We start from the raw sequence: 17,887 nt of genomic DNA, 5'->3' as shown, positions 1-17,887 counted from the left end.
TTTATAAATTTTAGTTAGCCACTTTTTACAACATCAAATAATAGGCTCAACAAATCTTTCACTATTCTATTAAAATATTGATTTTGAACTTTGACTAGTCCCTTTCACTCAATAAATTTGACTAGCCATATAGCCAAAGGTTAAATTTACTATTCATTTGTTGAGCCTATTGTAGTATTTTATTTTACACTTTGATTATTCTTTAACTAAAATTTAACTTTGTTGAGCTCACTAATAGTTCTCTAACTGGTGGATTATAATCGAAAGTTACAAAATTTAATGTGAAGAGTGACATTCCTCTTAGTTGAAAAAGTAGTTACAAAAAATTCACAAATATCTTGTAACTTAACTATGCTTATATTGTCCCAGTTTAGCAATGAAGATGCTTGATAAATACAGTTCTTAAATTCGTACATACCAAACAGTATTTTATACCGGACCGAGAGATTTAACCCAAAAAAAGGACCGGCAAATGAAAATTCACTTTTTTATTAATTTTTTTCCTTTTATTATCAATCATTTTTTATACATTTTTAAAAAGTAAAAGAAAAATATTAATTCACTAATAATCACTTTTTTAATTATTTAATAAAATTAAAAAAATAAAAATAAAAATTTAATCAATCACTTTGATCGATTACTTTTAGGCCTGTGCAATGACCCGCTCAAGCAATATATTGGCCCGACCCAAGGTGACCCGCCACCCAGACGCATCAGAAACAATCCGACCAGACCCGTAATGGTTCGGGTGGAGTAAAACTATCAGTTTTTTAGATTTATATTTTTCCTCATCTCCCTGCTTCTCCCTTTCTCACGTAGAGCAGAGCACCGCCTACAGCCTTACCACAACTACGTATTGCTTGTGCTCCAATCCGGTACACCCACAAAGATGCTCGCCCTCCCACCCATCTCGGCACTGGCACCACCCCCAAAGCACACCAAGCACAGAGCCCCAAAATGTCTCAGAGTCTACTCCACCCTTGGGTTCCCTTCTTTTCACCCCAAAGATGCCGATAATTTCAGGTGAGCTTCTCGAATAATTGTATAATGAGTAGTTGTATGATGCCATTGATACGGAGCAAGAAAAGTCCAGTGGTTCTTCTCCATGGTTTTGATAGATAAATTTGGAGCATGAGAAACGAACATACCTCAGCAAATCGACTTGATCTTGGAGCTTTGGTCGAACGATGATGGTGAACAGCAAAGGAAAATGCCGATGGAGACTACAACAGAGAACAGCGATGGAGAACGCCACTAGCTAGGGTTTCTGCAGGCAGCTGAAGTGTTTGCCTGGAGTACTCGGTTGCTTGGAGACACGATCGAGGAGAGAGAGAGAGACTCTGTTGCTTGAGGTGTGATCGAGGAGAGAGAGAGAGAGACTCGGTTTCTGCAGGCGTGATCGAGGAGGGAGAGAGAAAGAGAGAGAGGTCTAGGTTTTCTGAAGGAAGATATAGCCTACGGGTATGTTTAAATGGTTCGGTTTCGCCTGCTATAATATTTGGATGATCCGCTTCTAATTTTAACCCACTTTTATCGGGCTGGTAAGGTCGGGCCTTTCAGTTTGAGCGGGCCAGGCTCATTTTTGCACATGCCTACTTACTCTTATCAGTCTAACTATCATTTTCATTTATATGTTGAGGCAAGACGCAGAGCGGCCACAAGAAAGCGAAGAGACCTTAAATTGGGCCTAGCACCACCCAGATTCGGCTGGGCACCGATCTGAAACCTTCTAACCCTTTAGGTTTTTTGAATTTTTTTTTTATGAGTATTTTCTTTGACTTATATATTAAGAATAATGTTTGATTTATATAAAAATATTATAAAAAGAAATTTTATAAAATATCATAATATGAGATTGTATTATTATAAACTATTAAAATTATTTTTTAAATATATAAGATTAAATTTTTTTAAAATTTTCATACAAAATATATTTCACAATTCAACTTTTTTAAAATATTAAAATAATAATAATATTAAAAATTAATATTTTAATAATATTTTATTTAAATTTTATCTTCATTCATCTTATTTAATTATTACATTTTTTTAAAAAAATTTCATATATAATATAATAAATAATTTAATATTTTTAAATTTAAAAAAAAATTAAAAATATATATTTTTTAATAATATTTTATTCATCTTTCTAACTTTTATCATTTAAATTTAAATGATATTAAATTAAGACAAAACAAACTAGGCCTAAATTCGCCGGATCCTCCAATCCCAGGTCGTTTACAGCATAACATTCAGCAGATTTATCCAAAACCATCGATCCCCTGCGCAAACCTCATAAACCCAGACACATTGCTCAATGGCCAATCCCTCAGGAAGTGTTTCAGGCAAAGGACCCATCACTCATGTCATCTTCGACATGGACGGTCTCCTTCTCGGTAGTTTCATCGAACTTTTATACTTTATTGCTATCTTCCTTCTAAATTGTATACCTTTCTCTCGTAATTTTCTTCCCCTCTTCTATGAGTGGTTGAGTTCATATTTTAGATCTATGTTTGAGCCAATATTTTTTTACCGACATAGCTAGATTCGAGTGGTTGTTCTCTGTTTGCCCAACCAGAATTAGTAGGACTTCCAAATATATATATTTTTTTCTTTTTTTCTTTCCTTCTTTTTTAGTTCTATTCCAAATGAGTGAAATTTCATGCAGGACGGAATCTGCCTTAACATTTCACACAAATGTCTTCTCCTAAATCCGGTAGTTATTGGCACTGTTTGTTGCTTATAAATAGTGTTAATTTTTAAGATTGTGGGTCTTATTCAGAGCTGCTGTAGCCTGTAATCCTAACGATGTGAATAAGGCGACTAGTTGCCATTTTGGTCCTACCCTGAGTTGTCTTGTCCTGAATATTTAAAAGATCCATATATAGCTCAAACTTATCATATGGTTGAATTGAGAATTATGTATACCACTTTTTGTGACGTTCTTTAACGTTTACAGAAGAGACATTGGACTTTCACCTAAGGAGCTTTTGCACCAGTGGATGTTTGCTGAGATTGACCAGATTCTTTCAAATTGTCCTTATGATTTGAACTATTATGTTAGTGAAACTCTAATATTTGAGAGCCAACCTCGAACTAGAAGTTTGACATTCTTGCGATAGTAATTTATCTTTTGTTGTTTTCATTGTTGTTTGTATGATTGAAATGGAATCGATGGGTTGGTGCCTAATATTTGTTGCCAAATTTCTAAGAAACTGACATTTGATTTGTATATTGCCGCAGACACTGAGAAGTATTATACTGAAGTTCAGGAAATTATACTTGCTAGATATAATAAATCTTTTGACTGGTCCCTGAAGGCAAAGATGATGGGAAAGAAAGCAATAGAAGCTGCTCGGGTCTTTGTTGAAGAGACTGGGATCAGTGATTCTCTTACTGCTGAGGATTTTCTTGTAGAAAGAGAGGCCATGCTGCAGAAGTTGTTTCCAAGTAGCGAGATCATGCCAGGTATTAATCTTTAGAGTATAATAATCTTCAAGCGGTTAGAGAAAAGCATTTACATGTTACTTTGGAGTCTCTCGCTTTTCTGTGACTTTTTTTCTAAAAATATTGCACGAGACCTTTATGAGCACAGTCTAATGAAAGATTACCATTATTTCCCTTGTGATTCAATCATTTAGCGAACAAATACAAGAAATTACTAAACAACACTCTGTTGTCTGACCCTGTTAATCATTAGGGATATTAATGTGCTATGCATACTGCGAGAACAATAATGCAGGTAACTTTTTCTCATACCTTTTTTAAGACAGACTTATCTGAAAAAACTAGTTAGGACTTGTTCTCAGCCAACTACTAGGCCCTAGCCAATGGGAGTATCTTGCATTTCAGGTGGTTTTATTGCATTCCATATTTTGAGATACACTGTTTATAAAAGGCCAACAAGATCATCCTTCCTTGAGACCAGTTGTTCTTTTTGTTAGAAGAGCTTTCTAGTAGGACTGGGCATGACCCCTTCAGGTTGGTTTCCAATTGACAGTCTTAACCCTTGGTGTCAACTACTGGAAACCATCCTTTGAAGTAACCTGTAACATACCTGTAGTCCCATATTAGGTGGGTATAACGCCCCGGTTCCGGATGGGTTGGAGAGTTACTCCCTATCACTTAAACTCACATTCCAACAATATAATTATAGACTCCAAATTCTCATTGCCATATAAAAATTATTGTTTCAAACAAACTACCTCAATGTAATCCCAAAATACCAAGTCATCATAACACGACAAAATTACTTAATAAAATTCGCCAATACTCATAGAAACCTTCTATGCTTAATCCACTATGCTTAAAATCATCTCACCCATGCTCCATAATCTTGATTCTCAATTGAAATATTCAAATTATCTGAAAAATATTGTGGAGATAAGGGGTTCAACAACTCAATAAACAAAGAACATATACTAGTATGTAAACATGAGCATTTAAAAAGTTCAGAATGTAAAACAAAAAATTTACTTTCGTAATGCAAAATTAGAACATTTGCTTTCAAAATACAGAATCAAAACATGTCATCATAATATCAGAGCAAAACTTTCATAAACATTCTTATTCAAAAATCCTGTAGCATATCACAATTTGAGACATACCTTCATATCATATCAGAGCATCACATTGGGACAGAGACCATGTTTAATTCCTATGGTAGGATTATAAACCACCATTATACCTGTGGCAGGACTGTCTACCACTATTATACTCATGGCAAGGCCATATACCACTATTATACCCTTAACAGGGCCGTATACCATTATTATACTTGTGGTAGGGCCATATACCACTATTATACCTATGACTGAGCTGTATACCACTATTATGCCCGTGGCAGGGTCTTAACAGAATGGATAAAAAATATAATAGAATCAGATACAGATACAGAATCAGAAAGTCATGCCAAAGGTTTTTGGATGCCACATCATATCAAAACAAAGTATTGAATAAATTTAGGTTATTTCATGTATTCAAAAGCATATTCAAAACATCTTCACTTAATCAACGCAAAACTTTTCAGATCTCATAAGCACTCTTTTTCACAGTTTAGAAACATAATACTAAAATAAGCTCATGTCTACACTAGTCATGATAGAGAATACTTTCTTCTTATACAAAGTTTCATGAGTAATGTAGAAGACATAATTGAGGTTGTTTTCATATTTTTTTTCAAAACATATCATGCACATATTCATAAAATCAACTTCAATAATTTCTTTTATGCAAAGTCTACTATAGGAACCCCGCTAATCTCGATCTTTTAATTTCTCTAAATTTTTTTCCACGAATGTGCCAAATGAATATTTTTTTGATGTCGGGAAAACTTGGCAGGGCTCTTCAGACCCACCCCGTGAATATTTTTTTCACGATTGTGCCAAACGAATATCAATCTTCACCTATAAAATAGACACGTAACTTACTTTAATCCTTAATTAAACATGCATTTTGATATTTAAGCCTGAGATACTAAAATAACCCATTTTTCCTGAAGATCTAAAATTTTCGTAACCCTAAAATATCACCACCTCCGAAATTAGTCGATACCCGCTTAATCTCTCCGACTACTACACTCTAAATTATTTTTGTAAAATAAAGTGCATGACTAACATATTTACTCAAATATGACTAAGCCCTTGTAAAATACATATCAAGTTTATTATTTACTTAACATAATTATAACAAAATCTATTAAAGTAACCAGCAGAATTTCGTATAATAAAAACAGACTTGATCCGATTTAGAGCGTTAAAAATAAAGCTAAACACCTACTATTTACTACTAGAATTCAATTGTAAATAGAAAATTTAATACCAACTAATATAATTTAAATCCATAACTATTTCCTGTTAAAAAAACTTTTTGGACTAATATAAAGTGAGACAAAACCCACTTAAAATAACATAATAATTTTCTGTAATCAAACTGAGGCCCATCTTAAAATCAGGCCCCACCTAAATTACCCATTCAAAACACATTTGTCTTGGTTTGTGACTAAAAGGGCATAAATGTAATTTAATCTCAAAAAGTTTACTTTACGTTATGTTAAAGCTTTGGGGGAAGTTAAACAAACCACTCTCATTTTATTTGAAAACAACCCAACTTTGTTGTGGGTAGAGGGCAGCAGAGGACTTATCGAGAGAAGCAACAAGTGGCGGCAAGTGGTTGGGAGCGGTGGCAGACCACTGTGGAAGGGAGAGAGAAAGTGCAGAGAGAGAGAGAGCTGCAAAAGAAAGAACGTGGAGAGAAAGACTTACGTTCGGTGGAGTAAGGTGGCATGGGAAGTAGCACAACTGATCTGTGGGGGTTGGCTGGTGCAGAACCTAGGACGGGTAGTGGTTGTTTCCAGTGAGAAAAGGTTGCTGAAATTGAGGGACATGGGGTCTTGTTTTCCCTTGGCAGTGCTATGTTTTCGTGTGGTGAAATAGGGGTTGTTGTGGTGGTTTACAAAGGGTGGTAGTGGGGGTGCACAACAGTGACTGGGTGGTGCGACTGGGTGGCCTGTGGCCAAGCTGTGGCATCGGTTTTATCTGAATGAAGGGGCTCACAACATGGAGGTTCTACCTATGGAGGACGCCGAAGGGTATTCTCGCAATGTAGCAGCTTGCTTCTTGGGGGCTTCTGTTCCGTGCAACATGGCTGAGGGGAGGAGGCTACAGGTGGTTGCTAGGATTTTGATGATGGTGGCAGGGTGCTAAGGGGGCGAGAGGTTGCTGGTGGGCAGTGGTTCAAGTGGCTAGCGGTTGTGTGGATTTTTCGTGCACTAGGGTGGTGACCGTGAGGAAGTGCAAGGGCTCTTCTAGAGTGGTTTAACCATGGGCTGTGGAGGGGTGTTTCTATGGTTTTGGCTTCCAACAAAAGGTGGTGGTGGAATGCTGTGGAGGGAGGGGCTGTGGTGCAATGGTTGGGCTAGTCTGGTGGTTTTCGGCTGGACGTGGGCCCTCCGTGGTGCACTTTCCTTGCGGTGCCATGGGGTGGTCGGTTGTCTCATAGTCAAGCAGTGTGGGTGAGTCTATTGTTTCATGCTATAGGGGGGAGGGGCTAACAGGAGACTGTGTGTGCAAAGTCATGAGACGTGGGTCTTCATGGTGGGAGAAACTGTTGTGTGTGAAATGTGATATAAGTTTATGGTTATCTATATAAGTAATGCTACATACAGTCTTGGAATTGCAAACGCCACACAATCGCTTTGAAAAAGAATGGGGTCCACGATTAAAAAGTTAGTTTTTTTTTTTCATGTGGGTCCCATATTAATTCATTTTTTTCAAAGCGATTGCACGCCGCTTACATAACCACGACTGCAAATATCATTTCTCTATCTATATATAGACGCTGTCGGAAATAATGAAAGGGGAGGGAGAAATCAATGTGCATGGAGTTAGGCATGAGTCTAAGGCAGTGCTTTGGGCTTAGTTCGTGGGCTTTGAATTTTGGGTCCATTTTAACTGGTTCAAAATCTCTTGAGGTTGCTAATATTTTTATGGGCCAAGTTCTCCATAATTTCCAATGGGCCTCTTCTCAAGTCCAAAATTAGTTCAATTCATCCAAAAATTCTTATGGCTTTTAGAATAATATCTTGGGCCACTACTAATTGAGAAGGGCCCACTTGGTCTATAAATTAGTAAATGAGCTTTAACTCATTTATTGGGCCCAAAATCATCCGCTAAATCCTGAATCCTCATGTCTAAAATAAATCCAACATCCTATAATATCTCCAGGGCTTTAGAAGAATATCTTGGGTCAATTTTTAATTATTTAGGGCTCACTTAGTTCATAAATATTAAATGTGCTTTTGTCCAAATATTAAGCCCAATAAAACTCTTACAATTTATCAAATTAATTTATGGGTCTGGGGTCTTTTCCAAAAAATTTATCAAAACAATTTAGTTGTAATCTTGACTAGTTCTTTCGGAGTACAAGTCCCTGTGTGCGTTAAGCTTTCCTTATGTCTTCACACGAACCAATTGGTTCACAACAACTACACTACATCAGCATCGATGACAGTTAATTGTATGGTCAGCTTGATTTGGCTCTGTCCATTTGTGCCCATTGTGTTTCTGGTTAAAAATATTTTTTTGAGCCCATCTATCATAAATATTTTTAACTAGAAACACAGTATACCTGGAAAAAAACTCAACATTGTTCTCCCAATTTCCCTTAGAATCCTTCTCGTCTTTGAATGCCAACATTGTAGCTTTGGTGCCACCACCTACCGTGAGGGCTTTGAACAAGAAGGCAGCGGGTATCAATCTGGCTGTTAGGTTTAACTTAAAAATTTCAGGACTACTTACTTATCATAATGACGACTGCCTGTATGATTTGAGTAGTTAGCTTTAGGTTGCAGCATTGACTAGCATCTTTGAACCACTCTTTTTTCTGTGGGTAAATTTAATACTACCAGCTAAAACAGAACTTCTTAGCCATGAACGTGCTATCTATTTCTCTGGTATATTCTTCGTCGGGTAATTTTCATTCACTTTTAGTCTGAAATCATTGGATATAATACAGTTATCTTAGTATTTTTCCTTTCTTTTTTACTCATATATAGGGGCCAGCCGCTTGATCAGACATCTTCATGCAAAAGGAATACCAATTTGCTTGGCAACAGGGTACAGTATACTCATCTTTCTCAAATTTAATGTTTTTATTGGTTTTTTTTTCCCCTTTCAAAATGAGATCTGGACCAGTTCTTTTTGTGGCACATTTTCAATTTATTGTAGAGTTGACACATCTGGAGTTTCAATAGCATCACTTATTTGAAGATGTGCCTTACAGTTCTCACAGGCGGCATTTTGAATTGAAAACACAAAGACATGGTGAACTTTTTTCATTGATGCATCATGTCGTTCTTGGTGATGATCCAGATGTTAAACAAGGCAAGCCATCACCAGATATATTCCTTGCTGCTGCCAAGAGATTTGAGGTATACACATCTTTCAATTTTTATTTTCTGATTTTGATTATCTACCAGAATTTTTTGTTTGTTTCTGTTTGTTGTTTCCGATCCTCATAATTTTTCAGTTTCTGACGTAAGAAAGACACAATCATAGCTCATGACAATTTGTGGTTCCACAGGGTGGCTCGGTAGATCCACATAAAATTCTGGTGTTTGAAGATGCGCCATCTGGAGTTAATGCAGCCAAGAATGCTGGGATGTAAGTGCATTTATCGCATCTTCTTTTCGCATGTAAAAAAATTTGATATAATATTATAGATATTTCATTTTGTGCATAACTTGTGCCAAAGTTGAGGAACATCTTTGAATTTGATTGTTGTTTTAAATTCTCATCCATAAATAAAGGTATGAAAAACTTATCACAAAATAAATAAATAAAGGTATGAAAATGAAACAAACTGCACAATTATTGACTAGGAAACATGTATACTTCAAAAGGGATGAGTTATCTGATTTATTCCAATTAAAGGTGTATTAGACTACAACCCCTTGCTGCTGTGATTTTAAAAAACTGCATATGATTAAATTTATATTCCAAAAATCAGAAACACGGGTTTTAATTCAACATCATAGTTTCTTCTTTTTCAATATTGCTAATTTTTCATAACATTTGATGTATATACAGGTCTGTGGTTATGGTTCCAGATCCAAGGCTGGATAGTTCGTTTCATGATGCTGCAGACCAGGTTTTGAGCTCGCTACTGGATTTCAGCCCAAATGACTGGGGCTTGCCTCCATACGAGGTTCCTGCAAGCTAAAAACTTGGATGTCCATCAACATATTGCAATGATTGCCCGCCCCAACTCTAAAACTTTAGGCACACCCTGATTCATATTTTGTGAGAATTTCAATCAACACATAATTTATCATGGGTTGATATTCTTGAAAAAGTAATATTTAAAGTGGATTGGATGCTTTGAGATTGATGGAGGAGTAATGCTACATCGCAAGCCCAGCATACTCATTTTGAAAAAAAAATGAAGTCTATTATTAAAAAAATAATTTTTTTATTTAGATCTCATATTTACCTTTTTTTTTAAAAGAGTACGCTAGACTTGCACACTTTAAAACTGTAAATATCATTTCTTTTAATCGAAGTACTGTTAGATGGTGTATTAGACTGTCATTCCTTACTATTATTATTGTCACAAGTTAAAGTAACACTGAAAGCCAAGCGTTTCCAAAATTTTGGAAAAACAAGAATTCATTCAAAATCTGATATGAGCGAATATCTCTGGATCTTACAAGTCAAAACAGAGCATTGCTTTGGATGATGCCAAAGTCAATATGTGGCACAAACTGTTAATTATATCTATAAACCAATTCCCATTAAAAATCATTAATGCAACGTCATAAAATGGGAAGTTGGCGAAAGTACTTCTGGTTGCTCAAAACAACTGGATAACTATATATGTAGGGTTAGGGTATACTTTTCTTTGTGAGGGTACGAATACTGGACCTATGACTTATATTTTGCATGCAGTGTACGAAGGGTTATTAGCTTATTGCGCCATTGTGTTGTTCAAAATGTACCCAAATAATATCCTTTCGTTGCATTATATCAAAAAAAGCACCTCTTCCTTGTCTTGTTTAACTGCATGCCCTTCTATAGTGTACATCGTATTTCTTTACTGGAATAAATTATTGTTAATGAAATTGGAGTCCCGTTCTCTTCATCTAAAAATAAATAAAAAAATTCTCATTTGTAATAAGTTTTGATTATTAGGAAAATGCAAGTATGTCCCGTGAGTTTGCCTCCTCATTTTGGTCGTTCATATATTTTTTTTATTTTTTCTTTACTTAATAATTAAGGAAATAACTTTTAATGTATTGGCGTATTTTTTATTTTTTAAAAATATTTAAATATGTTAAAAATGTAAATAATAAATAATAAGTAAAATTTTGGGCATGTCCAACGGTCAAAGTTAGGCGGCACACTAGCACCACCCTTATTATAATATGTTCAATGACTCACTAGTTTTTTAACTTTTTATAAAAAAAAGTTAAACACATCACAACATACTTTATATATTCAAACACATTTCAATCTATTTACATTCAAACATATCTAGGACCTACAAAATATTATTATTCACAGATCATCTCAATATCTAAATGTAGTTAATCTGTTAGTTTGGAAACTGTTGATGTCTCTCAACAGCTGGTTCTAGTATTGATCGAAGCGAGAAATTAGCCATCGAATAGAAAGGTTTAAGGACTAGATCAAAATTCTCGATCGAAATGTGGGATTTGTGTGCAGCCTATTCTGTTTTCTTTGGTCAGAGCTCTAATAATTTTGCTGAAATGTGGGGTTTGTTGGAAGGGGTTCGAAGTTGCCATCAGCTTGGTTTTAATAGGGTAGAGATTGGGACTGACTCTCAAATCCTTGTGAATTGGATCGCTAAGGGTGACTATAATATCTGATATTTAGATGACTTTTGGGATGAGTTTCAAATTTATTTTACTTCTATGGAGTTCCATGTGAAACATATTTTTTGGGAAGGTAATTCATTGGTTGATTTTCTTGCCAAAAGTGGAGCTAGGGTTTTGGATCTGGATTGGAAATGTAATAGTGATATTCTGCCAAGCAACTTAAGAGGCTTTCTTTGGATGGATAAAATTGGTATCCCTTATGTACGTATTTCGTAGTGCCTTTCCTAGTAGGATGCTTTTGGTTATTGTTTTGTTCATTTTCTTAATATGCATGCAGTTTCTTTGTTTTGTTTTGCAGCTTCTTTGATTAGTTCTTCTATTTGGTTAATTTTTTCCCTTTTGGGTATATCGTATTGTGGTTGGGAGATTTAGATTTTTTCGATCCCTAAGTTTAGTTTTATTTGATTATCTGTACACCCCCAGGTATCTAATGATGTAATTACGATTTTTCTCCGTCATAAATAAAGGCTTTCAATAAAATTGAGGTACCGTCCTCTTCTTAAAAAAATAAAAATAACTTTTGATCAAAAAGAGATGTAATAAATCATGATGAAGTTTTTTTTTTTTTTTTTTTAAAATGATGATCATGTTAAAACATTTTTAAAAAAGTCAAAGAATTAATTCTCCTCCAAAAGTCTCGTTCTGGTAAAAACCACCACGACTGAAAGAGTCACAGAATGTCACAGACCTAATTAAACACCTTTTTTATTTTTTTAAGAACACTTTTCAAATCTTCATTACATATATAAATATATATATATATATAATGAACAACGGGGTCGCCTTTGTTGGTTGAAGGGTTTTAATTAATTATAAACACATGCACACTAAGCCTTAATTGGCTACAAATTATAAATTAAAGCATCTTAAATCTTAATAGCAGTACCCTGAACTAATCACTTATTACATATTTATAGACATCTATATATATATATATATATCCTTGAGGTTAAATTAAGCACTAAAACTTATAAATGAAGTGGCATCCAATTAGATAGCTAGGTAGGGGTGGCTTACTTTGAAATTGTAAATACGCAGTACTTAATTTATTAGCAATTCTTAAAGTGTCTTAATTGGCATCTTATACTCAATGAGGTTGGGTTATAAATTTATTACTATCATGACGGCCATTATATATTCATGCATGCTTGTACTTGGTGGTCCATATATTATATATATATATATATATGTATATATATTTACAAAAAGAGATTGATCACAAATTGATACGGCTTCATAAATTATAAAGAGATTTTATAAAAGTAATTTCATAAATTAATGTAATTTTATATGATCTACTATATAATAGAGAAGTAACTTTATAATTTAACGTATCACATGAAGTCACGTCAATTTATAAACTTATTTTTATAAAATCTCTGTGTAATCAAATCATTTCTCTTATATATAGCGAAACTAGTACTAGATCGTCTAAAATGAGGTCGAGCATGCAATTACATGATATTGGCAGCTTCAAAGTATATATCATATTTTATATATAACAGTTTTCTACATATAAGTCGGTGTGTTAATACATCATTAATTATAATAGAACTCATAATTAGAACTTTATAAAAATTAAAATACCAATCATTTTTTAGCATAGTTAATATTGACAGAATCACATCTTCCCAAAGTTATGGATTGCACCACATCAGAAATTATTATTTCTAGGCATCTATTACAAAAGAATGTTTCCTTATATGTAAATTTTCATATTTAATTTCATTGTACATCTATATATCTTTGTAAAACACAATAATTACATTGAGTTATTCAAATACACATCTCTTTCTTTCTTAACATGGTATGAGGCTAGACCACGGTCTTTTAACGCCATGACATAATCATCCAACCCAACCATCCCTTTCCCTTTTCTTTTTCATCCCTCAGATTTTCCAAGCCTAACCCTTGTCAATGGTCTTCTAATCGGTGACAACTATCTCAAATGGTAAAAAGCCATGACCCAAGCCCTCAATACAAAAACAAACTTAGTTTTGTTAATGATACTCTCAAACCCCCTGCACCTAACACACTCGAATACACTCAATGAAACCAGACAAAGGATATGGTCCTTACCTGGATTATCAATTCGATCAGCCCCTCTCTTGCCAATTCCCTCAAATACCATACGGACCCACATGATGTTTGGGTAGATCTTTCCTCCCGTTTTTGTCATGGCAATAATGCCCGAATTTATCAACTCAAACAGACTATTTCTTCCCTACACCAAACAACCGGTTTCGTTCATGATTACTATAATCAAATAAAACAAGTTTGGGATAAACTCGATCATCTTCAACAGAGCATTGACCTCAAAGCTCTCTAGCAGTAAGCCAATGATGAACGGGTGTCCCAGTTCCTTCTCGGTCTCAATGATTCTTTTGCCTCCCTTCGCACTCAAATCTTAGCCATGGACCCACTCCCACCCATAAGCAAAGTATTTTCTATTCTGTTTCAGGAAGAGCAACAAAGATTACTCAACATCCAGTCACCTTCATCGGAAACTCTGGCCTTGGCAGTCCGACCTGGTGGGCGTCCAAAACCCCCCTTCAAGTGCACGGCTTATGGCAAAGAAGGACATACCCATGATCGGTGCTAGACTCTAGTGGGTTACCATCCTGGTCGCAACCTGAGAACCAAGACCCAGCCCTCCATTCTCAGCCCCCTTCTAGCATCAGCCAGCTCACCGTTGCTCCGTTGGCCTCGATTCCAGTACCTAGCTTGACACCGGAGTTATACCAGAAGCTTCTTGACTTGCTCATGCCATCCCCACCTCTGATCGAGTCCCCCTCAGTCAATTTCATTAATAACATTTCTTCCCCTTTCCTTGTTTTTCTCTTCAATCGGCGCCTTCATTGGGTGGTAAATAGTGGCACCAGCCACCATATCTGCCACCACAAGGAAGCTTTCACCGATCTCCATCCCCTAGCCACTCCCCATTCCATCCAACTTCCCATGGGTCAGGATGTTCCAGCTGAAGGTCTCGGCACTTGTATTCTCTCCCCATCTCTTACCTTAACTCATGTTTACTTTTTCCACTTTTAAATTTTAATTTATTATCTGTTTCCCAAATTACCCTCCACAATTCTTGCATTATTACTTTTTCTTTTAATAAATGCTCATTTCAGGACCCACAACGAGGATGCTGATTAGAGCGGGTGAATTATGCCATGGGCTTTACGTGTATTGTCCCAACCTCCCTATGCTTTTTGTTGCTCAAACCACTGCTAATAAGACTCTATGGCATCAACGTCTAGGTCATCCCTCTAGTTTTAGTATTCCTAATATTTTAGATTCCACTTGTATTCTTTTTTATTGTGATGTTTGTGATCGTTCTAAGCACACAAGACTACATTTTTCAAATTTTACTAATAAAAGTGTTTATGCTTTTAATTACATTTTTTGTGATATTTGGAGTGGATATCATACTTCTTCCTTATGTGGAGCCCATTATTTCCTTACAATAGTCGATGATTTTTCTCGCACTACTTGGCTATATTTGATGCGTTTTAAATCTGAAACTTGCACTAATTTAATAAATGCTCATTTCAGGACCCACAGTCGAGGATGCTGATTGGAGCGGGTGAATTATGCCATGGGCTTTACGTGTATTGTCCCAACCTCCCTATACTTTTTGCTGCTCAAACCACTGCTAATAAGACTCTATGGCATCAACGTCTAGGTCATCCCTCTAGTTTTAGTATTCCTAATATTTTAGATTCCACTTGTATTCTTTTTTATTGTGATGTTTGTGATCGTTCTAAGCACACAAGACTACCTTTTTCAAATTTTACTAATAAAAGTGTTTATGCTTTTAATCGGATTTTTTGTGATATTTGGAGTGGATATCATACTTCTTCCTTATGTGGAGCCCATTATTTCCTTACAATAGTCGATGATTTTTCTCGCACTACTTGGCTATATTTGATGCGTTTTAAATCTGAAACTTACACTAATTTAATAAATGCTCATTTCAAGACCCACAGTCGAGGATGCTGATTGGAGCGGGTGAATTATGCCATGGGCTTTACGTGTATTGTCCCAACCTCCCTATACTTTTTGCTGCTCAAACCACTGCTAATAAGACTCTATGGCATCAATGTCTAGGTCATCCCTCTAGTTTTAGTATTCCTAATATTTTAAATTCCACTTGTATTCTTTTTGATTGTGATGTTTGTTATCGTTCTAAGCACACAAGACTACCTTTTTCAAATTTTACTAATAAAAGTGTTTATGCTTTTAATCGGATTTTTTGTGATATTTGGAGTGGATATCATACTTCTTCCTTATGTGGAGCCTATTATTTCCTTACAATAGTCGATGATTTTTCTCGCACTACTTGGCTATATTTGATGCGTTTTAAATCCGAAACTTACACTCATTTAATGCATTTTTTTTTCTCTTGTCAAAAATCAATTTAATACCACTGTTAAAATCATTCGAACTGATAATGGCCAAGAATTTCTTTCTCATTAATTTCAATCAAATCTTTTTTATCATGGCATTATTCATGAATGTACCTGTGTTGAAACTCTTCAGCAAAATGGTGTTGCAAAGTGTAAACACCGGCACCTTTTCAATGTTGCCCGCAGTCTCCGTTTTCAAGCACACTTACCTCTTCCCTTTTGGGGTGATTGTGTTCTCACCGCGGCTTATCTCATCAATCGCACCCTCAGTCGTACTCTCCACAATAAATCACCTTTTGAGATTCTTTTCAACAAACCACCCAATTATGATCACCTTCATGTGTTTGGGTGCCTTTGTTATGCCCGTACTCTTCATGCTCAACGAGATAAATTATCTCCTCGTGCTACAAAATGTGTCTTTCTCGACTACCCAAGCACTCACAGAGCATACAAACTCTACAATATTAATACACGGTCTATTTTCAATTCATGGAAAGCTTTTACATTAACAATGTGTTGGGTGTATAGAAAATAAGATTTATATATAAAAAAATTATATATAATATGAGAAGTGTTACGGTTACAAAAATATCTTATAAAAATAAATCTATAAATTAATATGATTTTATATTATATATTAAGTCTACTTTATAATAAAAATATATTTATAATTTAACTAATTATATTAAATTACACAAGTTTATAAATTTATTTTTATAAAATTTTGTTAGGATTAAATTAAAAATTTCTCATATAATATTGCTGGCCATGATCTATGATGACGAGGAGGAGGAGGGTCTAGATAGGAGGAAGGTCCAGATTGCGCAAGATCCATTTAAAATCCTGTGCTGTTCACGGGGGGCCTTGACAGGCCTTTTGAGCTGTCTAATTAAATTAGTTACATTGAATTTAAAGCTGATTCTGTTGTGCGTCATTAGTCTTAATTAGTGGGTGCACCTAAAAAGGACGAACATTAACACGGAAGACATAGATCGAGAAAATAATAATAATTATAATAATAATTTTGCTGCTCATTATTTTTACAAGTCGTACACTATATTTATTTTTCTTTTTAATTTTTTTTAATTTTATTTTATTTTATCTTCTTAAATTGATTTCTTCTACTGGTAATCCATACAATACCGCTCATTTGGCAAAACAAAAAAATTGAAAATTAAAAAATTATGTATAGTGTATGATGTGAGATGATAAAAAGATTTTTTCAAAAAATATCTATATGTATATATAAGAAAATTTTATACATCACATTACTATTCTACTAACATCACACTATGTCACTACAAGAAAAACGAATTTTTATGACCAAAATTTAATGATCAAAATGACTATTTTCTATGATTTTCGTGGGAAATAGTCCTTTTAATCACTAAAGTTTGGTCACAAAAGCTCACTTCTCTTGTAGTGTGTAAAATATGATACATTTATTATAATTAGATGATCATTTATTAGATGTGACATGTTTAAATTAATGTGACTTTATATGATATATTTATATATTTATTTTATAATAAAAATAATTATATAATTTGACGTATCATATCAAATAACGTCATCTTATAAATTTCCTTTTGTAAAATTTCTACGTGACTGAATATTTCTCTTAATATTTACAAGTACTATGCATGGTAGCTAGGAGGCCTAGGCCTAAGGACTATAATTTGATTATATCTTTAAGGTTAATAATTAAATGAGTTACCATATGTCTGAATAATACTAGTGAAAAAACAAAAATCCATATATCAATGCACGTGTTTATTATATATGTATATATATGATATATTTCTTATTAGTAGTATTGAACTATATATATAATTATTCTTCTCAGCAGACCCTTAACCTATTTTACACCCCACACTTTACGTGGCAGTCAGACCCAATCACTGACAAAAATAAAATAAAATAAAACCAGCTCTTCAAAACTCGCCCCAAATGAATGCCCTTTCACCCCGAACACTCCTCTCTTGCCCTTTTCTCCCCTCTTCGTGCAAGCTCTTCTGAGTTTCTCCCCTCTTCGGTAGTAGCCACTGCAAACAGCGACAACCAATGAAAACACATCACAAGC

The 17,887-nt window shown here is 34.8% G+C and overlaps 1 protein-coding gene across 2 annotated transcripts; it reads left to right on the top strand.

The window, feature by feature from the left end:
* The first annotated feature begins 2,220 nt into the window (after positions 1-2,220).
* Positions 2,221-10,080, top strand: LOC122317938 ((DL)-glycerol-3-phosphatase 2). 2 transcript variants are annotated; one of them, XM_043135022.1, is made up of 6 exons: positions 2,221-2,396; positions 3,244-3,468; positions 8,555-8,615; positions 8,782-8,929; positions 9,082-9,161; positions 9,588-10,080. In XM_043135022.1, exons 1-6 carry the CDS (start codon positions 2,318-2,320, stop codon positions 9,718-9,720), a joined length of 726 nt encoding a protein of 241 aa, XP_042990956.1. In that variant the 5' UTR covers positions 2,221-2,317; the 3' UTR covers positions 9,721-10,080. The 2 variants fall into 2 exon arrangements, with proteins under 2 accessions (XP_042990956.1, XP_042990957.1); XM_043135023.1 differs by lacking the exon at positions 2,221-2,396 and adding an exon at positions 2,509-2,716.
* The last annotated feature ends 7,807 nt before the right edge of the window (positions 10,081-17,887 follow it).

The sequence above is a fragment of the Carya illinoinensis genome, chromosome 8 (genome assembly GCF_018687715.1).
Source record: "Carya illinoinensis cultivar Pawnee chromosome 8, C.illinoinensisPawnee_v1, whole genome shotgun sequence".
NCBI lineage: Eukaryota > Viridiplantae > Streptophyta > Magnoliopsida > Fagales > Juglandaceae > Carya > Carya illinoinensis.
This window is presented reverse-complemented; position numbering and strand designations above follow the sequence as displayed.